The sequence below is a fragment of the Salvelinus namaycush genome, chromosome 4 (genome assembly GCF_016432855.1).
Source record: "Salvelinus namaycush isolate Seneca chromosome 4, SaNama_1.0, whole genome shotgun sequence".
Taxonomy (NCBI): Eukaryota; Metazoa; Chordata; class Actinopteri; order Salmoniformes; family Salmonidae; genus Salvelinus; species Salvelinus namaycush.
This window is the reverse complement of record NC_052310.1, coordinates 56613299-56637477: the sequence shown is the minus strand read 5'-3', so window position 1 is coordinate 56637477 and position 24179 is coordinate 56613299. Positions and strand designations below refer to the sequence as shown.

Genomic DNA, 24179 nt, shown 5'->3' with positions numbered 1-24179 from the left:
ACCGTCTGTTCAATGAGTTTTCATTGGGATACTAGATTTCTAATCAACCTGTTTGCAGTTCCTACCGCTTCCACTGGATGGCACCAGTCTTTGGAAATAGGTTGAGGTTATTCCTTTGTGAAATGAAGAAGAACGGCCATCTGGAATCAGTGTAACGTTATGTGAACTGTTTGAGAGTTGCGCAAGACTAGAAAAGTAGCGTTAGTTTGTTGACCTCCTGTATTGAAAACAGATAGACCCGTCTTAAATTTGATCGATTATTGACGTTTACAAATAACTTAAGTTGTATTACAAACGTAGTTTGAAATGTTTTGGCAAAGTTTAGAGGTAATTTCTGAGATATTTTGTAGTGACGTTGCGCAAATTGGAAGCTATTTTTTTCTGGATCAAACGCGCCAAATAAATTGACATTTTGGACATATATGGACGGAATTAATCGAACAAAAGGACCATTTGTGATATTTATGGGACATATTGGAGTGCCAATAGTAAGGCATGATTTATATTTTATTTCTGCGTTTTGTGTTGCGTCTGCAGGGTTGAAATATGCTACACTGTCTTTGTTTACTGTTGTGCTATCATCAGATAATCGCATGGTATGCTTTCGCCGAAATGTGTGATTTAATGAAAGTTTGATTTTATATAATTTTTTTGAATTTGGCGCTCTACATTTTCCCTTGCTATTGGCCAAGCGTCCCACATATCCCAGGGAGGTTAATGCGGCACCAAAATTAAATGCCCAAACACGCAGGGCGCAAAACACTGACCAACCCAACACAACGGGTAACACGGTCCAGAGCACAAACAACACCAACGACACAAACGTGAATATGAAAATAATCCCGCACAACAAAGGGGCGGGTTCCACACGTTAAATAGGGAGGCAAATCAAGCACATACAAAATAGGAACAGGTGAAACTAATGAGACAAAACTAACCGAAAAGAAAAAGGGATCGGTGGCGGCTATTAGGCCGGTGACGACGACCGCCGAGCACCACCCGAACAGGCGGGGGAGCCAACTTCGACAGGAGTCGTGACACTATGGGATAAATAAAAGGGGCATATAAGCAGACAATGAAAGCTCTTACAATATTCGATGAGGACATTTCTCTAAAACAGGCTATAGGCCTGATGTGCACCACCAAGTCAGCACAGTAGGCTAAGTAATGAGGGGGAAAGGGACCAAATTATTAGGGTGAGGCACATGGGCTACTAACAGCTTACTACACAACATACACTTAGTATTACTTTCTTAGCTACAGTATACATATCTCCCTGGTATATTACATAATTTATGCATACAATACATTTTTGGACTCACTTTATTGTGCTGTGCCCACTTGAACAGGAAGGTGGAGCAGCGGTCCTTCTTGTGGGTAAATTTTGTCATCAAAGTCATTCTCTGGATTTATGGTGCTTTCAAGACAACTGGGAACTTGGAAAAAAACAAGGTCAAATCATGACATCAGTGATCTTCAGGTCGGAGCTCTGGAAAGAGACCAGAGTCCCCGACTTGAAATTCCGAGTTGGTTTACCGTTCAAATGTATTTTCCCAGTTGTAGCTAGTTTTTCTCCGAGTTCCCAGTTGTCTTGAACTCACTGAAGTCTGAGATTTCCCAGTTCCGAGTTTCCAGTGGTTTTGAATGCGGCAGAAATCATGCTGGATTGACAACATGCCAATGTACTCAACCTTTTCTGGCCCATGATGTTGTATGTGAATGTTTATCCTTTTAAGCTTGGAAAAGAGATCCTTAAACCCAGACCTGGACCACACACTCTCTCCACTGAATAGCAGGCTAGTGATTGCTTTGCAACGCTTGCAGTTAGCCACTAATTCCATCCAAACCACTCATTGTTGAAATTGCTATTTACAACTTGTTGTGTAATGTTTAGGTCCAATGGCAGATGAGCACCAATACGTTTTATCTATACTTTCATATGACAAGGATTGAAAAGGATTTGACAGTAGATTGTCGACTTGATTCATGATGATGACTGCTTGTCTAGCTTGCTAGGGAAGATTTTGAAAGTATTGTAGAAAAGGCCCATGGAGTTGGTGGAATAATCCTTTAATTCATGGCCACTTACTCAGCTGGGCCAGGGGCGCTTTAATTAGGTCAGGTGGAAATGACCGACAGATCTCATCCCCATAAAAGGAGGAAAACGCCATCCCCAGAACTCGCTGCTGTCTCTTCCTTAACTCCGTCTGCTCCAGAAGTTCTGTGCGTCCATGAATCCACGTAAGTCCACCCACTCTGTTACCTTTCATCTGAACTATCTGTTGCGATCGGGAAAGTGGGCCATCAGTTATTGTTTATAGTTATTACCGCGGAGTGCGGCTTGGAGCGCACGCTTCAAACATATTGTGTAATGTGAATGGTCAATGATCACGGCCCTACGGATCATCATAGGCCAATTATGTAATCGATATGGTTAATATGTAATGAAATTAATTACATGTACACATGAAGACAATTGAAAGGGTGAAATGAGAAACGTCATTGTTTGCTAACTGATCGACTTTGATATCAAACTAATGGGGATTATAGATTGAATAACCATTCACTGTTTGTATTCTTTCATGATTTATGATAAATAGTTACGAGCCTAAATGACTCATGGATGATTCTTATCGACTTCTTAATGAACTCGATTGTTGAATTCCCTAATTATGTTAATAATGAATGATTGTTATGATTTGATTTTTGTGATTATGAATTTAATTGGATACATGTTATTTTGTTTCCTTTGTTATGCAACACCGACTACTCAGTAAATATACCACTTTATGGTTAAAGGAATTCCTGCCTCAGTCTCATCTATTCCTCTATCACCTGTCACACTTCACTGTCAGTCATCCTACCTGTCCAGCTACCCACACAGATTCCACTAATCTTTCAAGTATGATGTTGACATGATCAGTCCAATCAAACCTATGGTAGATATAACGTGATTTGATGGCATTTTATCTGTGGCCAATGACGTTGAGCCTTCATAGATGGGTACTTCTAATGTAAATCTATGGCAGCACATAAGTGGCTTGAATTTTCGAGCTTTCCACATAGATTTTGCAGTGACGTAGTGTCCCCATGAGTGACAGACAATCACGGCGCAACTAGAGAATATTACCAACCCCTACACATTGTATTTTCCGCTGACTAAACCCACCACCACAGAAATCACTTAAAATTATAACTGGTTTGTCTGTATTCGTTTTGTGACGGCTGCGAGATGTTAACCAGGTATATTTGCCATTAAGTAGTATGCTTTAGTTGAGTTTAACCTGTAGTTGACTCTCTTCAAAAGTAAAAGATCATATTCCAGCTTAAGTTAAAACAAAATATGATTTATCTTGTAAAGATTTATGGGCTTTTTCTAAAATAGTGATTTATAAAAAAAGATCCCATTTGAATTTCTACCTCAGATTTACTGTAACTTTTGCTAAGTATGCGATTATCATTACCCTAATGTATTCGTTATTAACATTCCAAATTCTATAGAGGGTCGGATTTTCTCTGTCCTCTATGCCTACATTTGTAATGGTAAAGGTTCAAATTTTAAATACTTTTCGGTTCTTGAAGATGCACTCTGTTCATTCTCCATATTCTGTCGCTATGTGTATTTTCTGCTGGTGTAATCTCATCATGATAATGGAGAATGATCCGATATCACTATGTCATAGATTTTTGAACCCAGTAAATTGAAAGAATTTTGGGAAATAGAAATGTAGCCAATTCTTGAATAGCGTTTCTTACTTTGAGGAAAAAAAGGAGTAGTCTTTTGTAGTTGGGAATAGTAATCTCCAGGTGCCCTGTAAGTGATTTGTAGAGATTACATTTTTCAGCCTCTGGAGGTTCCTTAAGTGTCTTTTCGCGTTGCTACATCTGTCAATCTTATCGAATGTATGATTTAGGTCGGCTGCTAAATTAAAAGTTACTTTCTGGAATTGATCTAATATAGCTTGAATTCTATCTAAAAACAACAGATTTGCCCATGGAGGGATATACAATTAAATTAGTGTGTATTTTTCACCATGTAAGGTACATTTCAACATAAACAAATGGCGTTCTTGGTCTGTGTGCTGGGATAGAAGGGACAAGGGTGTATCCTTATTTATCAGGATGCCTACACCTCTGCTGTTACTGCAATAGGTGGCAGCATAGGTCTCTCCAACCCAGCTCTTTAAATTTCTCATTTTTTGAAATGTAACTCTTGCAACAAAACCACATCTGCTGACAATCTCTAAGTGTTCAAGAACCATATGCTGTTTTCCCATCATGGAGCTGTGCACATTCCATGTAATGAGTTGGATTTTTTCTTGTATACCTTTACCTTATCTGTTCTGTCTGTCATTGAAGATTAAACATTTTAGCAGACATGTCATATTAGGGCAGTGGGCATTCCATGGAATGGGAGAGTCATAGTATGAATACATAGTTAATGTATACATTACATATATAGAGTGTGGGCTGAGCAGACCATTTAACAGAAAACACACAAACCATGACGCAAAGTACCTCTAAAAATCTATTGTAATGATGACAATGCAAGACAAGTGATTTCACTTACTGTGCTGGTCTTTCACCTAGTTAGCCATATTTGCCAAACTGGGTATTATGCCAAAGTCATAGTTTTTCATAATACAATGAGTAACAGACCAGGAAGAAATGTGTAGAATGCTCTGTGGCTGACATCATAGCCAGGAGAACATTAGGATTGAGTGCATGCCATTATAGGACTGGTCGGTCTGTTCCAATATCACCACTAAGTCAAAGTGGAATTACTGTCATGCATTGTGTCAAGTGCCAGCCTAGAGTAATGCAAGCAAAGTAGGCCTAACGGCTGGTGTTAACGGGGGACAATGTCGGGCGATGAAACAACGGAAGCCAGTCATTTTCAATAGAATAAAAGCGATGAGAAGCAAATTGGCTGAGGAACCGTTGGGCGACGCGAGGGAGCGTGAACAGGGCGAGACCTACATTGGGAAAGCTGAACTTTAAGCAAATACTTGGCGATATCCTGGCATGATTGATTAATCGAAGCTCACTATAGCTTCCAGCCTCCACTGAATTGGATGTGTGTATATATAGCACTGACTAGCATGCTCTTGGCTTGATAGCAACCTAATGGCGAGCCACTCTGGACGAAGCTAGAAGTGGTTAGGCGATACATTGTTCCCAGTTAACATGGGAGTAACCAGCAATGTCCACTAGGGTGAGTGATGGCCTCAGACAAAATTGCAGAGTTCATTCATTTTCAATGGAAGGAAGTGGCTTCCGCCAAAGTTAGCAAGGTGAGAGAAGCTCGGCAAACAGAGCGTTATCAGGGCAAGACTTAAATTGGGGAAAGCTCAATTGATAGGTCCACACAGGTTAAGTGATGTTTTCAACACAATCACAGAAGCGGGGTACGGAATCAATCTTTCCCCATTGAAAGCAGTTCATCCAAGCCTGAGTTCAAGCAATAACACACATAATTAACTTGATTATAGCTCCCGCCCAGATGTCGTGAATGATATATACAGTACATTAGGAAAGTATTCAGACCCCTTCACTTTTTCCACGTTTTGTTACATTACAGCCTTAAATTAAAATTGATTAAATCATTTTCCCCCCTCATCAATCTACACACAATAGCCCATAATGACAAAGCAAAAACAGGTTTTTAGAATCTTTTGAAAATGTATTAAAAATATAAACATAACATTATTTACATTAGTATTCAAACCTTTTGCTATGAGACTGGAAATTGAGCTTAGGTGCATCCTGTTTTCATTGATCATACTTGAGATGTTTCTACAACTTGATTGGAGTCCACCTGTGGGAAATTCAATTGATTGGACATGATTTGGAGAGGCACACACTTGTCTATATAAGGTGACAGTGCATGTCAGAGCAAAAACCAAGCCATGAGGTTGAAGGAATTGTTCGTAGAACTCATAGACAGGATTGTGTCGAGGCACAGATCTGGGGAAGGGTAACAAAAAATAAATTCAGCATTGAAGGTCCCCAAGAACAAAGTGACACCCATCATTCTTAAATGGGAGACGCTTGGAACCACCAAGACTCTTCCTAGAGTTGGCCGCTCGTCCAAACTGAGCAATCGGGGGAGATGGTCACTCTGACAGTGCTCCAGAGTTCCTTTGTGGAGATGGGTATTGAGTAGACTGATACCCCATTTCATTGATCCCCAATCCTTGGGTAAAGCTGTACAGTGCAATATGAATGTCAATACACACAATAGGCTGACTGGAGAGGTGATTCACACAGTCACAGTCCTGTGAAAAGAGCAATAGTACAATGCTAATATTTGTGTAAACTCTGCACAGTTGTGTTCTGTGGGTGCCGCCGAGTAGACTTATACCCCATTTCATTGCTTCACATTCTTTAAAAAAATATATATATTTTAATTTTTACCCCCTTTTCTCCCCAATTTTCGTGGTATCCAATTGCTAGTAATTACTACCTTGTCTCATCGCTACAACTCCCGTACGGGCTCGGGAGAGACGAAGGTCGAAAGCCATGCGTCCTCCGAAACACAACCCAACCAAGCCGCACTGCTTCTTAACACAGCGCACCTCCAACCTGGAAGCCAGCCGCACCAATGTGTCGGAGGAAACACCGTGCACCTGGCTCCCTTTGTTAGCGCGCACTGCGCCCGGCCCGCCACAGGAGTCGCTGGTGCGCAGTGCTATTAGCTAACCTAGCTAATACTTACTCACAAGGATTCCTCAATCATTGCTAAGAATAATGAAAATGACTGCAGTTTCTACTGGTCATTGTTTTCGGGCTGGTTGTATTGGTGCTAGCTAGGTACCCCAGAAGTTGCGATCGAATAAATAATGCTTTATTACCAACGCGGTATTGTAAACATATCGTTCGTGGCTGGTGTTTGCTTGTTTGCAGACTTTTTGGTACAGCTTTGACAGTGCTACTGATAGTTGTGGTGGCGCTTGGCTTGCACGTGCAAATTCAGAACACACAGCATTCTATAATGCATTCTATAATAGAACTGTGTTATTTGATGTGTCAAAATAAAAGCTTATTTAACGCATCAAGTAGTGTTATTGTTAACTAGTGTTATTTGACGTATCTTTTTTGACACGGAAAGACCCAAACGGCGTTCCATATTATGTTGTGAAACTAATAGCAGTGACGCTATTACTGTGTATCTCCGGTAGGACAACATCTGAATGCTATTACTGTGTAACTCCGGTAGGGCAACATCTGAATGCTATTACTGTGTAACTCCGGTAGGGTAACATCTGAAAAATAGCGCACTTGCTAGTGTGTACCGGTGCACAAACAGTCGCGAAAGCAACCTCTCTCACGACAGAGATTGGTTGATTGTCAAGGGCAATGAATGCCATTATCTTGGTGTTAATGGAATTCGCCTTTGAGTTGTCTCGCTGACATTCTCTTACTCTTTCAAATGACCGCTCGATTTGTTGACTGCTTGATCCACACAACAGACATTGTGGGCTAGGTTTAGAATGCTGTGTTGCACGTGTAGCACAAAATTTTATGTGGGTCATAACGTCATATAAACTCAGCAAAAAAAGAAAAGTCCCTTTTTCGGGACCCTGTCTTTCAAAGATAATTAGTAAAAATCAAAATAACTTAACAGATCTTCATTTTAACGGGTTTAAACACTGTTTCCCATGCTTGTTCCATGAACAATAAACAATTAATGAACATGCACCTGTGGAACGGTCGTTAGGACACTAACAGCTTACAGATGGTAGGCAATTAAGGTCAGTTATAAAAACTTAGGACACTAAAGAGGCCTTTCTACTGACTCTGAAAAACACCAAAAGAAGGATGCGCAGGGTCCCTGCTCATCTGCGTGAACATGCCTTAGGCATGCTGCAAGGAGGCATGAGGACTGCAGATGTGGCCAGGGAAATAAATTGCAATGTTTGTACTGTGAGACGCCTAAGACAGTGCTACAGGGAGACAGGACAGACAGCTGATTGTCTCAGTGTAACAACACCTGCACAGGATCGGTACATCCGAGCATCACACCTGCGGGACAGGTACAGAATGACAACAACTGCCCGAGTCACACCAGGAACGCACAATCCCTCCATCAGTGCTCAGACTGTCCGCAATAAGCTGAGAGGCTGGACTGAGGGCTTGTAGGCCTGTTGTAAGGCAGGTCCTCACCAGACATCACCGGCAACAACGTCACCTATGTGCACAAACCCACCGTCGCTGGACCAGACAGGACCGGCAAAAAGTGCTCTTCACTGACGAGTCACGGTTTTGTCTCACAAGGGGTGATGGTCGGATTCGCGTTTATCGTCGAAGGAATGAGGGTTACACCGAGGCCTGTACTCTGGGGCGGGATAGATTTGGAGGTGGAGGGTCCATCATGGTCTGGGGTGTCACAGCATCATCGGACTGAGCTTGTTGTTATTGCAGAAAATCTCATTACTGTGTGTTACAGGGAAGACATCCTTCTCCCTCATGTGGTACCCTTCCTGCAGGCTCATCCTGACATGACCCTCCAGCATGACAATGCCACCAGCCATACTTCTCGTTCTGTGTGTGATTTCTTGCAAGACAGGAATGTCAATGTTCTGCCATGGCTAGAGAAGAGCCTGGATCTCAATCCCATTGAGCACGTCTGGGACCTGTCGGATCAAATTTATTTATAAAGCCCTTCTTACATCAGCTGATATCTCAAAGTCCTGTACAGAAACCCAGCCTAAAACCCCAAACAGCAAGCAATACAGGTGTAGAAGCACGGTGGCTAGGATAAACTCCCTAGAAAGGCCAGAACCTAGGAAGAAACCTAGAGAGGAACCAGGCTATGAGGAGTGGCCAGTCCTCTTCTGGCTGTGCTGGGTGGAGATTATAACAGAACATAGCCAAGATGTTCAAATGTTCCTAGATGACCAGGAGGGTCAAATAATAATAATCAGTGGTTGTTGAGGGTGCAACAGGTCAGCACCTCAGGAGTAAATGTCAGTTGGCTTTTCATAGCCGATCATTCAGAGTATCTCTACCGCTCCTGCTGTCTCTAGAGAGTTGAAAACAGCAGGTCTGGGACAGGTAGCAGGTCAGGGTTCCATAGCCACAGGCAGAAGAGTTGAAACTGGCGCAGCAGCACAGCCAGATGGACTGGGGACAGCAAGGAGTCATCATGACAGGTAGTCCTGAGGCATGGTCCTAGGGCTCAGGTCCTCCGAGAGAGAATTAGTGAGCATACTTAAATTCACACAGGACACCGGATAAGACAGGAGAAATACTCCAGATATAACAAACTGACCCTAGCCCCCCGACACATAAACTACTGGAGACTGAGACAGGATGGGTCAGGAGACACTGTGGCCCCACCCGATGATACCCCCGGACAAGGCCAAACAGGCAGGATATAACACCACCCACTTTGCCAAAGCACAGCCCCCACACCACTAGAGGGATATCTTCAACCACCAACTTACAATCCTGAGACAAGAGCGAGTATAGCCCACAAAGATCTCCGCCACGGCACAACCCAAGGGGGGGCGCCAACCCAGACAGGAAGATCATGTTAGTGACTCAACCCACTCAAGTGACGCACCCCTCCTAGGGACGGCATGGAAGAGCACCAGTAAGCCAGTGACTCAGCCCCTGTAATAGGGTTAGAGGCAGAGAATCCCAGTGGAGCGAGGGGAACCAGCCAGGCAGAGACAGCAAGGGCGGTTAGTTGCTCCAGTGCCTTTCCGGTCACCTTTACACTCCTGGGCCAGACTACACTCAATCATAGGACCTACTGAAGAGATGAGTCTTCAATAAAGACTTAAAGGTTGAGACCGAGTGTCACGGAATACTAGGTGTGTGAGGGAAGAATCACGCGCAGAGAGCAGAGAGTTCCATAGGGAGAAGTGCACTTTAATATGGCACCAAAAGCAATGCCCAAAACACAGGGCGCGAAGAATATGGACCAACCCAAAACACAGGGTACCCGGTCCGGAGCACGAACACACCCAACAACACAAACACGTAACACAAGAATAATCCCGCACAAAACAAGAGCGGGTAAACTAGCTTTAAATAAGGAAGCCCATCAGGCAAACACAAATAGACACAGGTGCAACTAATAAGACAAAACAAACAGAAAACGGAAAAAGGGATCGGTGGCGGCTAGTCGGCCGGTGACTACGACCCCGAGCACCACCCGAACAGGCAGGGGAGCCAACTTCGGCGGAAGTTGTGACACCGAGTCTCTCTCACATGTGTAGGCAGACCATTCCATAAAAATGGAACTCTATAGGAGAAAGCCCTGCCTCCAGCTGTTTGCTTAGAAATTCTAGGGACAGTAAGGAAGCCTGCATCTTGTGACCGTAGCGTACGTGTAGGTATGCACGGCAGGACCAAATTGAAGAGATAGGTAGGAGCAAGCCCATGTAATGCTTTGTAGGTTAGCAGTAAAACCTTGAAATCAGCCCTTGCCTTAACAGGAAGCCAGTGTAGAGAGGCTAGCACAGGAGTAATATTATCAAATTTTGGGGTTCTAGTCAAGATTCTAGCAGCCATGTTTAGCACTAACTGAAGTTCATTTAGTGCTTTATCCGGGTAGCTGGAAAGTAGAGCATTTGCAGTAGTCTAACCTAGAAGTGACAAAAGCATGGATTAATTTTTCTGCATCATTTTTGGACAAGTTTCTGATTTTTGCAATGTTACGTAGATGGAAAAAAACCTGTCCTTGAAACAGTCTTGATATGTTTGTCAAAAGAGAGATCAGGGTCCAGAGTAACGCCGAGGTCCTTGTCAGTTTTATTTGAGATGACTGTACAACCATCAAGATTAATTGTCAGATTCAACAGAAGATCTCTTTGTTTCTTGGGACCTAGAACAAGCATCTCTGTTTTGTTTGAAAGTAGAACATTTGCAGCCATCCGCTTCCTTGTGTCTGAAACACAGGCTTCCAACGAGGGCAATTTTGAGGCTTCACCATGTTTCATCGAAATGTACAGCTGTGTGTATTCCGCATAGCAGTGAAAGTTAACATCATGTTTCCGAATGACATCACCAGGAGGTAGAATATATATATTGAAAACAATAGTGGTCCTAAAACGGAACCTTGAGGAACCCTGAAATTTACAGTTGATTTTTCAGAGAACAAACCATCCACAGAGACAATCTGATATCTTTCCGACAGATAAGATCTAAACCAGGCCAGAACTGATCCGTGTAGACCAATTTGGGTTTCCAATCTCTCCAAAAGAATGTGGTGATCGATGGTATCAAAAGCAGCACTAAGGTCTAGGAGCACGAGGACAGATGCAGAGCCTCGGTCTGACGCCATTAAAATGTAATTTACCACCTTCACAAGTGCAGTCTCAGTGCAATGATGGGGTCTAAAACCAGGCTGAAGCGTTTTGTATACATTGTTTGTCTTCAGGAAGGCAGTGAGTTGCTGCGCAACAGCTTTTTCAAAAAATGTTGAGGAATGGGAGATTCGATATAGGCCGATTAGCTTTTTTGTATTTTCTGTTTCAAGGTTTGGCTTTTTCAATAGAGGCTTTATTACTGACACTTTTAGTGAGTTTGGTACACATCCAGTGAATAGAGAGCCGTTTATTATATACAACATAGGAGGGCCAGTAGGGTCAGTATAGGGTCAGTATGCAGCTTGAAGGTTTAGAGGCCATGATTATTTTCATCATTGTGTCAAGAGATATAGTACTTAAGTGTCGCCCTTGATCCTACGTCCTGGCAGACTCAGGACAACTGAGCTTTGGAGGAATACGCAGATTTAAAGAGGAGTCCGTAATTTGCTTTCTAACGATCATGATCTTTTCCTCAAAGACGTTCTTAAATGTATTACTGCTGAAGTGAAAGCCATCCTCTCTTGGGGAATGCTGCTTTTTAGTTAGCTTTGCGACAGTATCAAAAATACATTTTGGATTGTTCTTATTTTCCTCAATTAAGTTGGAAAAATAGGATGAAACAGCAGTGAGGGCTCTTCGATACTGCACGGTACTGTAGCTAGTCGGAAGACTTCCAGTTTGGTGTGGCGCCATTTCCGTTCCAATTTTCTGGAAGCTTGCTTCAGAGCTCGGGTATTTTCTGTTTACCAGGGAGCTAGTTTCTTATGACATGTTTTTAGTTTTTAGGGGTGCGACTGCATCTAGGGTATTGCGCAAGGTTAAATTGAGTTCCTCAGTTAGGTGGTTAACTGATTTTTGTACTCTGACGTCCTTGGGTAGGCGGAGGGAGTCTGGAAGGGCATCTAGCAGTCTTTGGTTATCCGAGAATTTATAACACGACTTTTGATGATCCTTGGTTGGGGTCTGATTAGATTATTTGTTGCGATTGCAAACGTAATAAAATGTTGGTCCGATAGTCCAGGATTATGAGGAAAAACATTAAGATCCACAACATTTAGTCAACGGGACAAATCTAGGTCCAGAGTATGACTGTTACAGTGAGTAGGTCCAGAGACATGTTGGACAAAATCCACTGAGTCGATGATGGCTCCGAAAGCCTTTTGGAGTGGGTCTGTAAACTTTTCCATGTGAATATTAAAGTCACCAAAAATTTGAATATTATCTGCCATGACTACAAGGACCGATAGGGATTCAGGGAACTTGGTGAGGAACGCTGTATATGGCCCAGGAGGCCTGTAAACAGTAGCTATAAAAAGTGATTGAGTAGGCGGCATAGATTTCATGACTAGAAGCTCAAAAGACGAAAACTGGTATCATAAATGTTAGCAACACCGCCTTTGTGGGATGCGTGGGGGATATGGTCACTAGTGTAACCAGGAGGCCTCATTTAACACAGTAAATTCATCAGGCTTAAGCCATGTTTCAGTCAGGCCAATCACATCAAGATTATGGTCAGTGATTAGTTAATTGACTATAACTGCCTTGGAAGTGAGGGATCTAACATTAAGTAGCCCTATTTTGAGATGTGCGGTATCACAATCTCTTTCAATAATGGCAGGAATGGAGGAGGTCTTTATTCCAGTGAGATTGCTAAGGCGAACACCGCCATGTTTAGTTTTGCCGACCTCGGCACAGACACGGTCTCAATAGGGATAGCTGAGCCTACTACACTGACTGTGCTAGTGGCAGACTCCACTAAGCTGGCAGGCTGGCTAACAGCCTGCTGCCTGGCCTGCACCCTATCTCATTGTGGAGCTAGGGGAGTTAGAGCCCTGTCTATGTTCGTGGATAAGATGAGAGCACCCCTCCAGCTAGGATGGAGTCCGTCACTCCTCAACAGGCCAGGCTTGGTCCTGTTTGTTAGTGAGTCCCAGAAAGAGGGCCAATTATCTACAAATTCTATCTTTTGGGAGGGGCAGAAAAGAGTTTTCAACCAGCGATTGAGTTGTGAGACTCTGCTGTAGAGCTCATCACTCCCCATAACTGGGAGGGGGGCAGAGACAATTTCTCGATGCCGACACATCTTTCTAGCTGATTTACACGCTGAAGCTATGTTGCACTTGGTGACCTCTGACTGTTTCATCCTAACATCGTTGGTGCCGACGTGGATAACAATATCCCTATACTCTCTACACTCGCCAGTTTTAGCTTTAGCCAGCACCATCTTCAGATTAGCCTTAACGTCAGTAGCCCTGCCCCCTGGTAACAGTGTATGATCGCTGGATGATTCATTTTAAGTCTAATACTGCGGGTAATGGAGTCGCCAATGACTAGGGCTTTCAATTTGTCAGAGCTAATGGTGGGAGGCTTCAGCGTCTCAGACCCCGTAACGGGAGGAGTAGAGACCAGAGAAGTCTCGGCCTCTGACTCTGACCCGCTGCTTAATGGGGAGAATCGTTTGAAAGTTTCTGCCGGCTGAATGAGCGACACCGGTTGAGCATTCCTACAGCATTTCCCTCCAGAAGCCATGAGAAAGTTGTCCGGCTACGTGGACTGTGCGAGGGGATTTATACTACTATCTGTACTTACTGGTGGCACAGACGCTGTTTCATCCTTTCCAACACTGAAATTACCCTTGCCTAAAGATTGCGTCTGAAGCTGGGCTTGCAGCACAGCTATCCTCGCCATAAGGCGATTGTTCTCCTGTGTATTATGAGTACAGCAACTGTAATTAGAAGGCATCATGTTAATGTTACTACTTAGCTTCGGCTTGTGAAGGTCCTGATGAACCACGTCCAGATAAAGCGTCCGGAGTGAAAAAGTTGAATGAAAAAAAAGTAGAGCGAGGGAAAAACAAAAAATATAAACGGTAATTAAAAAGTAAAATACGTAAAGTTGTCAGGTAATAAAGTAAGGTTAGCAACAAAACTCACAGCAGCATGTAAACAAGTCTGCCAGAAATGTCTGGGAACTTGCAGGGGCTTTGGTGGAAGAGTGGGGAACATTTCACAGCAAGAACTGGCAAATCCGGTGCAGCCCATGAGGAGGAGATGCACTGCAGTACTTAATGCAGCTGGTGGCCACACCAGATACTGACTGTTACTTTTGATTTTGAACCCCCCTTTGTTCAGGGAAACATTATTCCATTTCTGTTAGTCACATGTCTGTGGAACTTGTTCAGTTTATGTCTGTTGTTGAATTTTATGTTCATACAAATAGTTACATATGTTAATTAAGTTTGATGAAAATAAACACAGTTGACAGTGAGAGGAAGTTAATTTTTTTGCTGAGTTTAGGTATGCACGTCAGCTTTGACATCGGGCCGATATCGATGTTGGCATTTTTTGCTAATAACGGCCGATTCTGATATGTTCACCGATATATCGTGCATCCCTACATGGAACGATTTAATCTTCGAGCTCCTTCCCTGACTGAGATCAGAGAGGGATCTACCCTGCAGTTGCTTGTATTAAAGATTCACTATTATACCTTAAATAGTCTCTGCCTAGATTCTTTGGATACAGTTTTCCACAACAGAGGCATAAGCGGTCGCTTAGGGTCCTCGGCCACTATGGGCCCGCCGACTCCTGAGTTTTTTAGAAACTCAGTCGGGGATCTCAACTTACTGTTGAGTTAGAATAGTAGAATACACAAAGTGCAAGTTCGAAATGTGGTTGTGCATCAGCAGTTTTTAATCTTGTTTTGTCAGTCACTGACAGTCTCTCAATTGACCATGTCAGCTAATAATTTTTGATTGGTAAGTTAGTTTAGCCAGTTATCTATATGGATTGGGAATGCAGGGCACATGCCCAGGAGCCCTTACCTCCAGAGAGCCCACATTTATTTTCTTAGTCACTCTCACTCAGATATAATTAACATGGTATATGCCATGGCAAAATTAGTAGAACTGCAGGAAATTTGGTTTAAAACTGAAAAAAATGGTCTGCCCTATGGTAAAAGTAGTAGAATTACATTAAATGTATTATGAAATTGCAAACATTTTTCCTCGCCCCATAGCAGAAGGAGTAGAATTGCATGGAATTTGTTATACAAATGCACAAATGTCTCTCTGCCCCATGGCAAAAGGAGTAGAATTGCATGATATTTGTTATACAATTGCAAAATGTGTAAAACTGCTTTAAACTTGTTTTAAAACTGCAACATTTTCTCTACTTCCTATTGCAAATGTGTCGAATTTCAGTATATTAACTTTAAAAAGTGACTGCCCCTAAAAAACAACTAATCGCTTGAAAAAGGCCTATCCGGCGTCGATATGAGTCAGAAACTGTAACGATGTTCACTGAGAGTCTGGAAACATGTTCAGGGAGTGAGTGTTTTAATAAAATAAACAGAACATAATACGAAACAAGAACCCCAAACAACGCACAGACATGAAACAGAAACAATGATGCCTGGGGAAGGAACCAAAGGGAGTGACACATAGGGCAGGTAATCAAGGAAGTGATGGAGTCAGGTGAGTCTGAAAATGTGCAGGTGCGTGTAACGATGGTGACAGGTGTGCGCCATAACGAGCAGCCTGGTGACCCAGAGGACGGAGGGAGCACACGTGACAAACATTTATTCTAGTGGCAAAATTACTACAAAGTGCAAATAGGATAATTTTGGATATAAAATCAGTCTCATCTAAAACAGAGTTTAGAACTTCGGTGTGTCACAACGAGTAAATTATGGTTGGTTTTGGATTACAATTATGTCAACAAATCATCCCCCCTTTTGCCAAATTCCACTTGCAAATCGCCCCTCCGGCCACTTCGCTTCCCATCAATGAATGGGGCTCCCATGTTTCATAGCCCCCAACCAAAGTGTTCAACGGATCACGGCCGTTTGAGACAGAAAAGCCCTTTACGGATTGACCATGCAATGCATGCTAGCAGCAGGATGCACTGCCAACAACTCAGTTTTGGCTTGGAAACATTTCAAAAGAAAGCAAATTATTAGTAGGAAAAACATTTGCCATGATTGTGATGTTGCCAGATTGACTTTAGATGCAGTATAACTTTAGCCAGCTAACTAAGATTGATGGGACCACCTTATTTTAGCTTGCCAACTTTAGCATTTCTAGCTATTTTTGACTAACTTTGATAGTAACAGTAATGGCAACATTGCCATCTCTCTAAAGTACATTTTACAATGCCATAATATGGCAAAGTTGTTTCCTACTAGTTATTTGCCTACTTTAGCAAAGTCATCGTATTTCCATGCCACTGTAAATTAGTGTAATTTACATGAAACAGTCACATTAGCCGCCGAGGTGCAACCCATGTCTAGGGCACAAATAAATATTGAATGCAGCTATGGTGCAGCCTGGTCTCATAGCCTAGATGTAACATAGTAAATGTAAATCCGGGACACTCAAATTAGCGTGATATGTTATGTTTGGTATGGTTACATAAGACAGAAGGTTACTTAAGGCAAAAACGAAGAAAGAATGGTTGGTTGAGGTGGATGGGTCGACATATAATGTGAACGTTTAGCAAACCAAAGGTTGCATGTTCGAATCTCATCACTGAAAACTTTAGCATTTTAGTTCAATAGGAACTTTGCAAGCACTTACTACTTTTTTGCTACTTTGAAACTACTTAGCAACTACTTAGCATGTTAGCTAACCCTAACCTTAACCCTTTAACCTAACTCTAACCTTAATCCTAAACCCTAGTCTAGCTAACGTTAGCCACCACAAATTGGAATTTGTAACATATCATACGTATTACAAATTAATAACATACTGTACGAATTGCTATAAGAATCATAATTTGAAACATATATGAAAGGGATGATGGACATCCACAAATTAATACATACTATATCATATTTAATGGATATTGTCCCGAGTTACTGCCCTGATGACACAGATGACTTCAACAACGACAGGTAATGTGTGTTATGAAAATGTGAAAAGCTGTATAAAAAAAGACCTGGATGGATAAAATAGTAGGCTAATTCTTCAGTAGACCAGTAGAGTCATTTTGGTTGTGAAGTGCATTATCAAAAAGCTTTGTCCTTTCATTAGAACAAAATGCAATTTACCACTTGGCTGTCTATTATATCACCCTGTCGCAGGACCTCCCAGTCATCACCACCTCATACGATTGCATGCTGCAGTTGTTTGAGAGATGTCCAGTATGCAGGTGAACATGCAGCACAGAGAAGACAAGCAAGGGGTCTCATCAGCATCATGCAGACATGCTCTCGCTGTCAACAACCTTCACTAGCTAGCTAGCCAGACAGTTTTAGAGGAATGATTCCATAAATGTTTCTTATTAGCTGCCAGTATGCCAACATTCCAATCAAACAATGCAGTCAATCCACAGGTTTACACTGGCTGAAATCAGTTGATGATAGGACAGTTGTAAATGCAACAAGTACGGATATTGTATCATATTTTAGCACTCACACAGCTTTCCAAGAAAACCAAAAATGCATATAAAGTATATAAACTGTTTGCATATATTTTAGACACTATTTATACATACAATTTGTATAAACCCGTATAAACTGTATTTATAATTATATGACAATATTTTAGGTTGACAATAAATCTATTACACAATTTCTGATATATCACATGCCTTACTTTTATTTTCTGCATAAGTAAAATCTGGATTATGCCTCTACTACCTTTCATTCCAATTAGACTGGTATGGATTTCTCACTGGCTGTAATTTTCACCCCATTCTGTAAATTTGAAGGTTTATGACACAGCCTGTCTAGTAATTTAATAGGATCTCTATGAGGGCCACTAAAAAAATTGCCCGCTTGGTGGGGGGGTCCCCCACCTTGCCTCGCCTCTTTCTGGAGGTACAGGGTTCTGGTCTGGAGCCAATGGGCCTTCTTCTCTACCTCTATTTATTTCTCCATTTGTCTCCTTCCCAAGTAATATTATTGTTCAAGTTGATCATTAAACATCTTTATAACTTAAAAAGGTTTATTTTCTTAACCAAACTATTATACAGTAAAAAACAACAATATAGGTTTTTCAGATATCAAGACAGAATCGCTCTTTTGAAAATAGCAAAACGGGGCAAGCAAACTTGATGGAATAATGAGTAAGTCATATTGCCATTTAATGACCTACATTGTTGACGTTATTGTATCACATATACACACTGTTAACCTTAGATCTGTAATTTATTACTGGTAACTCACAGATGTTGGTTTTGAGATTATCTGTATTATCTATGCTGCAAGTTACAGGGCTAAAATTGTTTTTGCACACTTCGGCACTGTGAAGAGGACTGAAAATGTCGCCCTCTGTAGTCTACTACTTGTACTTCTTCTCTGTGAGGTTTGAACCTGATAGTCACAACGATTCAACAATGGTGGAGTTAGACCATGAAATAAGGTTGCTCATGTATGATTATTCAAGTTCATAGGCAAATATGTCTCACAGCCATGGGATTTACTGCAAATAGGCCAAGTAAGCTCAGACCTGTTCAGCAGACCTGGGTCAAATACATGTAATATACTTTCAAATATAGAAAGCATTTGAGGTGTGCTTGATTTAGCTCACTCATTTAATTAGACTATTCCCTTGGTTCCATTGAACAGGTCAAACTAAATAAACTTCTCATGTACAGTTATTATACTGATTGATTGATGATGAATAACTTTTTGTAGATGTATGCCTGCAAATGAAATTACTTGGCTTCTGTGGCCTCATGAAAGTATGCAAACTCATATCAAAGATAACATGAAATATGTGTTTGCATATATGACAGTAAATTATAGCTTTGTATAAATAACAGAGAAATAGTCAAGTTCAGACAAATTTTATGTCGTTTTTTTTATAGTGGTGTATAGCCTTGAAGAAAAAGGCTATAGGCGCAGTGAAATGTGTTGTTTTACAGAGTCAGCCATAGTAGTACAGTATGATGAGACAATCCAGCTTCACCTACAAGTGAGGGCACCTTTTAAAAATGTAAACATAAGAACAAGACAAATCATGAGCTTTCAGGGAAATTAAGAGGCACTGTTGCAGAGTGCCCACACCCTTAACAGCTCAGGCTAATAGCTTAATGTTCCAGTATTCACCATTTTTTACAAAACATATATGACCACTGTCAAATTCATTTTTGACCCCATTCAACCTTCATCATAACTACATTCTCCCAGACAGTACATAGGATCATAATTTGACCTATATTGTCACAGCAAAATAATCCTGCAGCTACAGGATTTGAATGTTTAGTCCACAATGTTGCTTGATCGGTGGTTAGGCTATTAGCTGGCCAAAAGTAGTCTACATGAAAAGTGCTGTTAATATAACCATGTGTTAGTATGTGTTTTCAGTGAATGTATGGGTTTCACTAAGCTCATCTGCATTTCCTGCTATGCAGGAAGATCTCAAAAGAGTGATCAAATTCATTCCAATTCACATAACTGTACTGTGTAGTGTGTTAAATGCTCAAGTAAAAGAAGCAACAAATACTAACCAACAGCACCTACTCCTGGTAGGTACAATATAACATTTCTTCATGATTTATTAATCCAGCAACAGAGTAATTCCTTTACCTTCTGCATTGACATCTAATTTCAGAGACATTTTCTTTTCAAGTTTGAAATGTTATTTCACAGTTGTATACCTGTATATGATGTTTTAAGTATACAGTCTTCCATCATCGTATGTCTAGTCTTTGTTTATACTATATGTCACTGGAAAATAATGATAGTGACATTATAACAAGGGTTCAATATATGGGCATGTTTATGTGTATTGTACAAATAATGCTGTTACTATTCACACATATACAGTCAAATAAGTATTATATTGGGAATAACAGCTATGGTCTGTGGAGTATTGGCTGATTCAACTATTATGGCTGAATAGGTCCCAAAATAAAATAAATGTTCCCATCATAATAGAAGATTTTAATTTGTCTCACAACACAAAACAACTTCCTGAATTGTCACACATTAAAGCCTTAATAAAACTCATGAAAACAATTTGAATATATCTGATTCAATTCCAGATTAGTTGTATGCGTGACATTTGTATGTTATCACTTTTTTTTCTGACCTTAAGTAGGGATGATCACTTTCTGCATTGAAAGCCATAAAGGATTTTCTGAAATGAACTGGCTAGAGGATTTTTGGTCTTGCTTTAATTAGCAAGTAAACTACTTTTCAAACGCCCTACCAGACTCTATATGCTGACTGGCGCAGATAAAACTGAGCTGGCCCTGGACTCTCGTGTTTTGCGTGTGGGTATGGTAACGACACAGCATGAGATGCCAACTGTAGCCTCTGGCAACTCATCGTCCTCAGTCCATTCATTGAGGTCAGGGTTATACACCTGGATGCATTTCTTGTACTTCTTCTCAATCTCGTTCCAGCCTCCAAGAAGATAGATCTTATTATTCATGCTGACGATACCAGCAGTACTCACTCCTGTGTTCAGGGGGGCAGAGTAGCTCCACTGCCCATTGTGAGGGTTGAAACACTCAACAGCTAAGACATCCACCCTCTCTCCACGGCCACCCAGCTGGCTGCCACCAATCACGTAAGCCCGTTCTCCGACTGTAGCAGCGGAATGCCAGCCTCTAGGGGAGCTCAAACTGTTCTTATCCTGCCACACATCAGTGGAAGGATCATAGCTGCACACAGCCCTGGAGTACGCATTGTTGATGTAACCACCGCTAACAAGGATCTTGCCATCAATGACGGAGCTGGCGTGGCAGCACCGGGGGATTTCCATGGGGGCTTTCATCTGCCATTGGTTGGAGGAGGGCACGTAGCACTCCATTGAAGCCTGGCATCCATCAGAGTTACGACCACCAATAGCGAACAAGAGGCCATTGAAGGTGTTGAGACTGAAGTGGGTGCGCTTCTGGATCATGTTGGTCAAATGAATCCAGCTGTTGAATCGAGGATCATACCTAATTGCCAAATTTTTTTATTAGATACATATTATTATTCAATACACAATTGAATGTACAGTACAATAGTCTATCATGGTCTATGTAATATCGACCATACTTTAAGAGCAGAGAAAATACATTTACAATAGAATAAGCTTATATAGAATCAAATCCTCACCTGCAGAAGTTGCTGACAGCATGTTTAGCCTGGTTCCTGGCATCATTCTGGTCTTCACCACCAGCAACATAAAGGAAGCCATCCAGGACTGCCACACACTGATTGAAGCTCTTGGCTGGCATCTCTGTGAGCCTATTCCATACATCGTCATCATCCCTGTAGAGGACCTCTTTGCTGAGAGACTTCTCCGTCAAGGCCGGTCGTCCACCCACTGTCAGCATGACCCGGATGCCACCACGTACCTTTGTTCTGCGGGACTGCAGAATGTTCTGCTGGTAGGGCAACAGGTGGTAATTCATGGCGTCCACTAGGAGACGATGGCACTCGGGGTCCTGCATCATTCTGGGCACACTCTGGACATGGTTGACCAGGTCCATGGCTGAGATGGTCCCGAAGCGGATGTTGGTCAGAAGATCTGGGGCGTATTTCAGCCTCTTCTCGTTGAAGTCCAACCACTTCATGGCTATCTGAAAGGCTGTAATCTCAGAGGGCAACTGCAGAGAATCATCACTGAGGAAGTCGTTGATCTGCTCGTAAGTGAGCTTCAGGAACTGCTCCATCTCAGAGAACTCTATAAAGTTCTCCCTCATGAACTTCTGGGTGGCCTGCTTTGTTTCTTTGAGGTTGTAGGTGTCGGCGATGTTGGCCACGTACATGCAGTTCTCTGCACTGAGCTCCTGCATGAGGAAGTCGCTGCACATCTTCACCAGGGTGTTGATCTGCAACAACATGGCTGCTGCGATGGTGCTGCCAATGCTGTACAATGACAGGGTTAGTTTCCCTGAGTAGGCGTATGTGATGGCTGTGGACAGGCCTGTGGGTGAAAGGTCGTTCAGGTCGATCTTTGTGAGGGCGGAATCCCTCTTTAAGATATTCTGAATGTACTCACTGCAGGAGGCCATGACAACTTTGTGGACATCGAAGGACTTTGACTTGGTGGAGACGGTCAGGTCACAGAGGAAACTGTCCTGTCTCATGGTACTAAGACCCTCCAAGAGATTAGGAGCATAAACAGGGTCAGTGACTTCACTTGAGATGCAGCTGAAGCCGTTTCCTCCCTCTAACAAGGTATTCAGCCCATTGATATTATTGATCGGGCTATCCTCGACCATTATGGTTATTTCATTGATATCCCCTTTGTTTTTTTTGGCAGTCTTGTTCTTTTTGGGAGCCATGTCTGCAGCAGAGGGACACAGCCCAGATCTACTGTAAAGAAAATAATAACATGACAGAGAGAGAGCAACCTTTTGATATTAACAATCACAATCACAACACTAAATGGTAAATAATACATTGAAGGCAAATCTGACAGATGTACAGTTTACTAAATATTGTCATACAAATTATTGTCAAACTCAGATGTGTAATATAGTAGGTAATAATCATTACCTGTATTTGTGGTTATAAGTAGGTCTGCTTTAAGAAAATATCAGTCAAATCAAAGTGTATTTGTCACGTGTGCCGAAAACAATAGGTGTAGACCTTACAGTGAAATGCTTACTTACAGGCTCTAACCAATGGTGCAAAAAAAGGTATTAGGTGAACAATAGGTAAGTAAAGAAATACTGCATTTATGCTGCATTTATGCAGTACTGCTACTGCATTTATGCATGTTATATATGTTTCTGATATGTTGCTGCTGCCATTTGAAAATGTCTGTTGTGGAATAATTGACAAAGTGGTTGAATAAATCAAATCAAATTTGCACCAAATACAACAGGTGACCTTACAGTGAAATGCTTACTTATAAGCCCTTAACCAACAATGCAATTTTTAGAAAAATAAGTGTTAAGAAAGTATATACTCAAATAAACTGAAGTGTGAATAAAGGAATGAAGTGGCTACATAAGGCTGTCTGAATAATAAATAAAAAATGTGTGCATTTATACTGCAATTTGGATATTTTAACCAAAGTTCAACATGTTAATGAAAATATAACCATTTTTTTTTCTTCTGACATTTGGAGAGGATTGTGACAAGGGCATTACATTCCCAAACCATGTGAAGGCCTATTCTATCTTAGTTGCATTTTTGGCATTTATATTTAATACAAATTTAAAGCAATTTTGTTAGACATAATCGACGTCAACAATATTACTATAAACTGCCAACTCCCCCCACCCATCAAATAAATGAAAACAACAGTAGGTATAGTAGGACTATAGCGGAATAATGCTATAGGCCAAGTCAGCAAGACAACATTCCTCTCTCTGCATCTGTCATGATTTATCAGTACCATGTCCAGGAATAGCAACGCTTGATAGTTCAACCATGACGTTCCTTTTATAGACTTTGTGGCGTGAGGACCTGGCCTAAGGTCCTTCTAAAAAGTTATGTTATTATTACGATTTTTTTTTACAAGAAGTCCCAATGATCAACTAATCAATGAAATAATCCACGTTTCTAGAAATTATAAATGTAAAATAAATAATAAATAAACATTATTGAAAAAGTCATCAGATCTACAGCCAATAATAATAGCAGCCTACAATAAAATATTGAGCCTATAGTAAAAACTTGCCTAGTTATTTGGAAATCTGATGGAAATACACTGACAATACAACTATACTTACAAACTTACACATTAGGCTACTGTATTGTGTCACTGTGCCAATATCAAACCAAACCTGTTGACACACATGTAGGCAACTTTATTCATTGACAGAGAAAATTCAGTGACATGGGAATAATATGGCCTAAACGGGGACTTACTTACCAAAGATATGAGAAGCCGGTGAAGAAAAGACTTGCACCTCCAGATAGTGTGCAGGAGAGAGAGAGACTCGGTATACTCAATAGTGC

The 24179-nt window shown here is 41.5% G+C and overlaps 1 protein-coding gene across 1 annotated transcript; it reads right to left on the bottom strand.

Annotated features, from left to right (window-relative positions):
- Positions 1-20483: 20483 nt before the first annotated feature.
- Positions 20484-22552, bottom strand: LOC120045663 (kelch-like protein 31). Its single transcript, XM_038990594.1, has 2 exons — positions 21378-22552; positions 20484-21217 (listed from the first exon to the last, which is right to left on the bottom strand). Exons 1-2 carry the CDS (start codon positions 22550-22552, stop codon positions 20485-20487), a joined length of 1908 nt encoding a protein of 635 aa, XP_038846522.1. The 3' UTR covers position 20484.
- Between the last annotated feature and the right edge of the window lie 1627 nt (positions 22553-24179).

What these genes read in the sequence shown, in the direction of transcription:
- LOC120045663 (XM_038990594.1), bottom strand. Translation starts at nt 22,552, where the DNA reads ATGGCTCCCAAAAAGAACAAGACTGCCAAAAAAAACAAAGGGGATATC. An exon ending in GCTGTCAGCAACTTCTGCAG is followed by an intron (nt 21,218 to 21,377) that starts GTGAGGATTTGA and finishes TTTGGCAATTAG; the next exon opens with GTATGATCCTCGATTCAACA.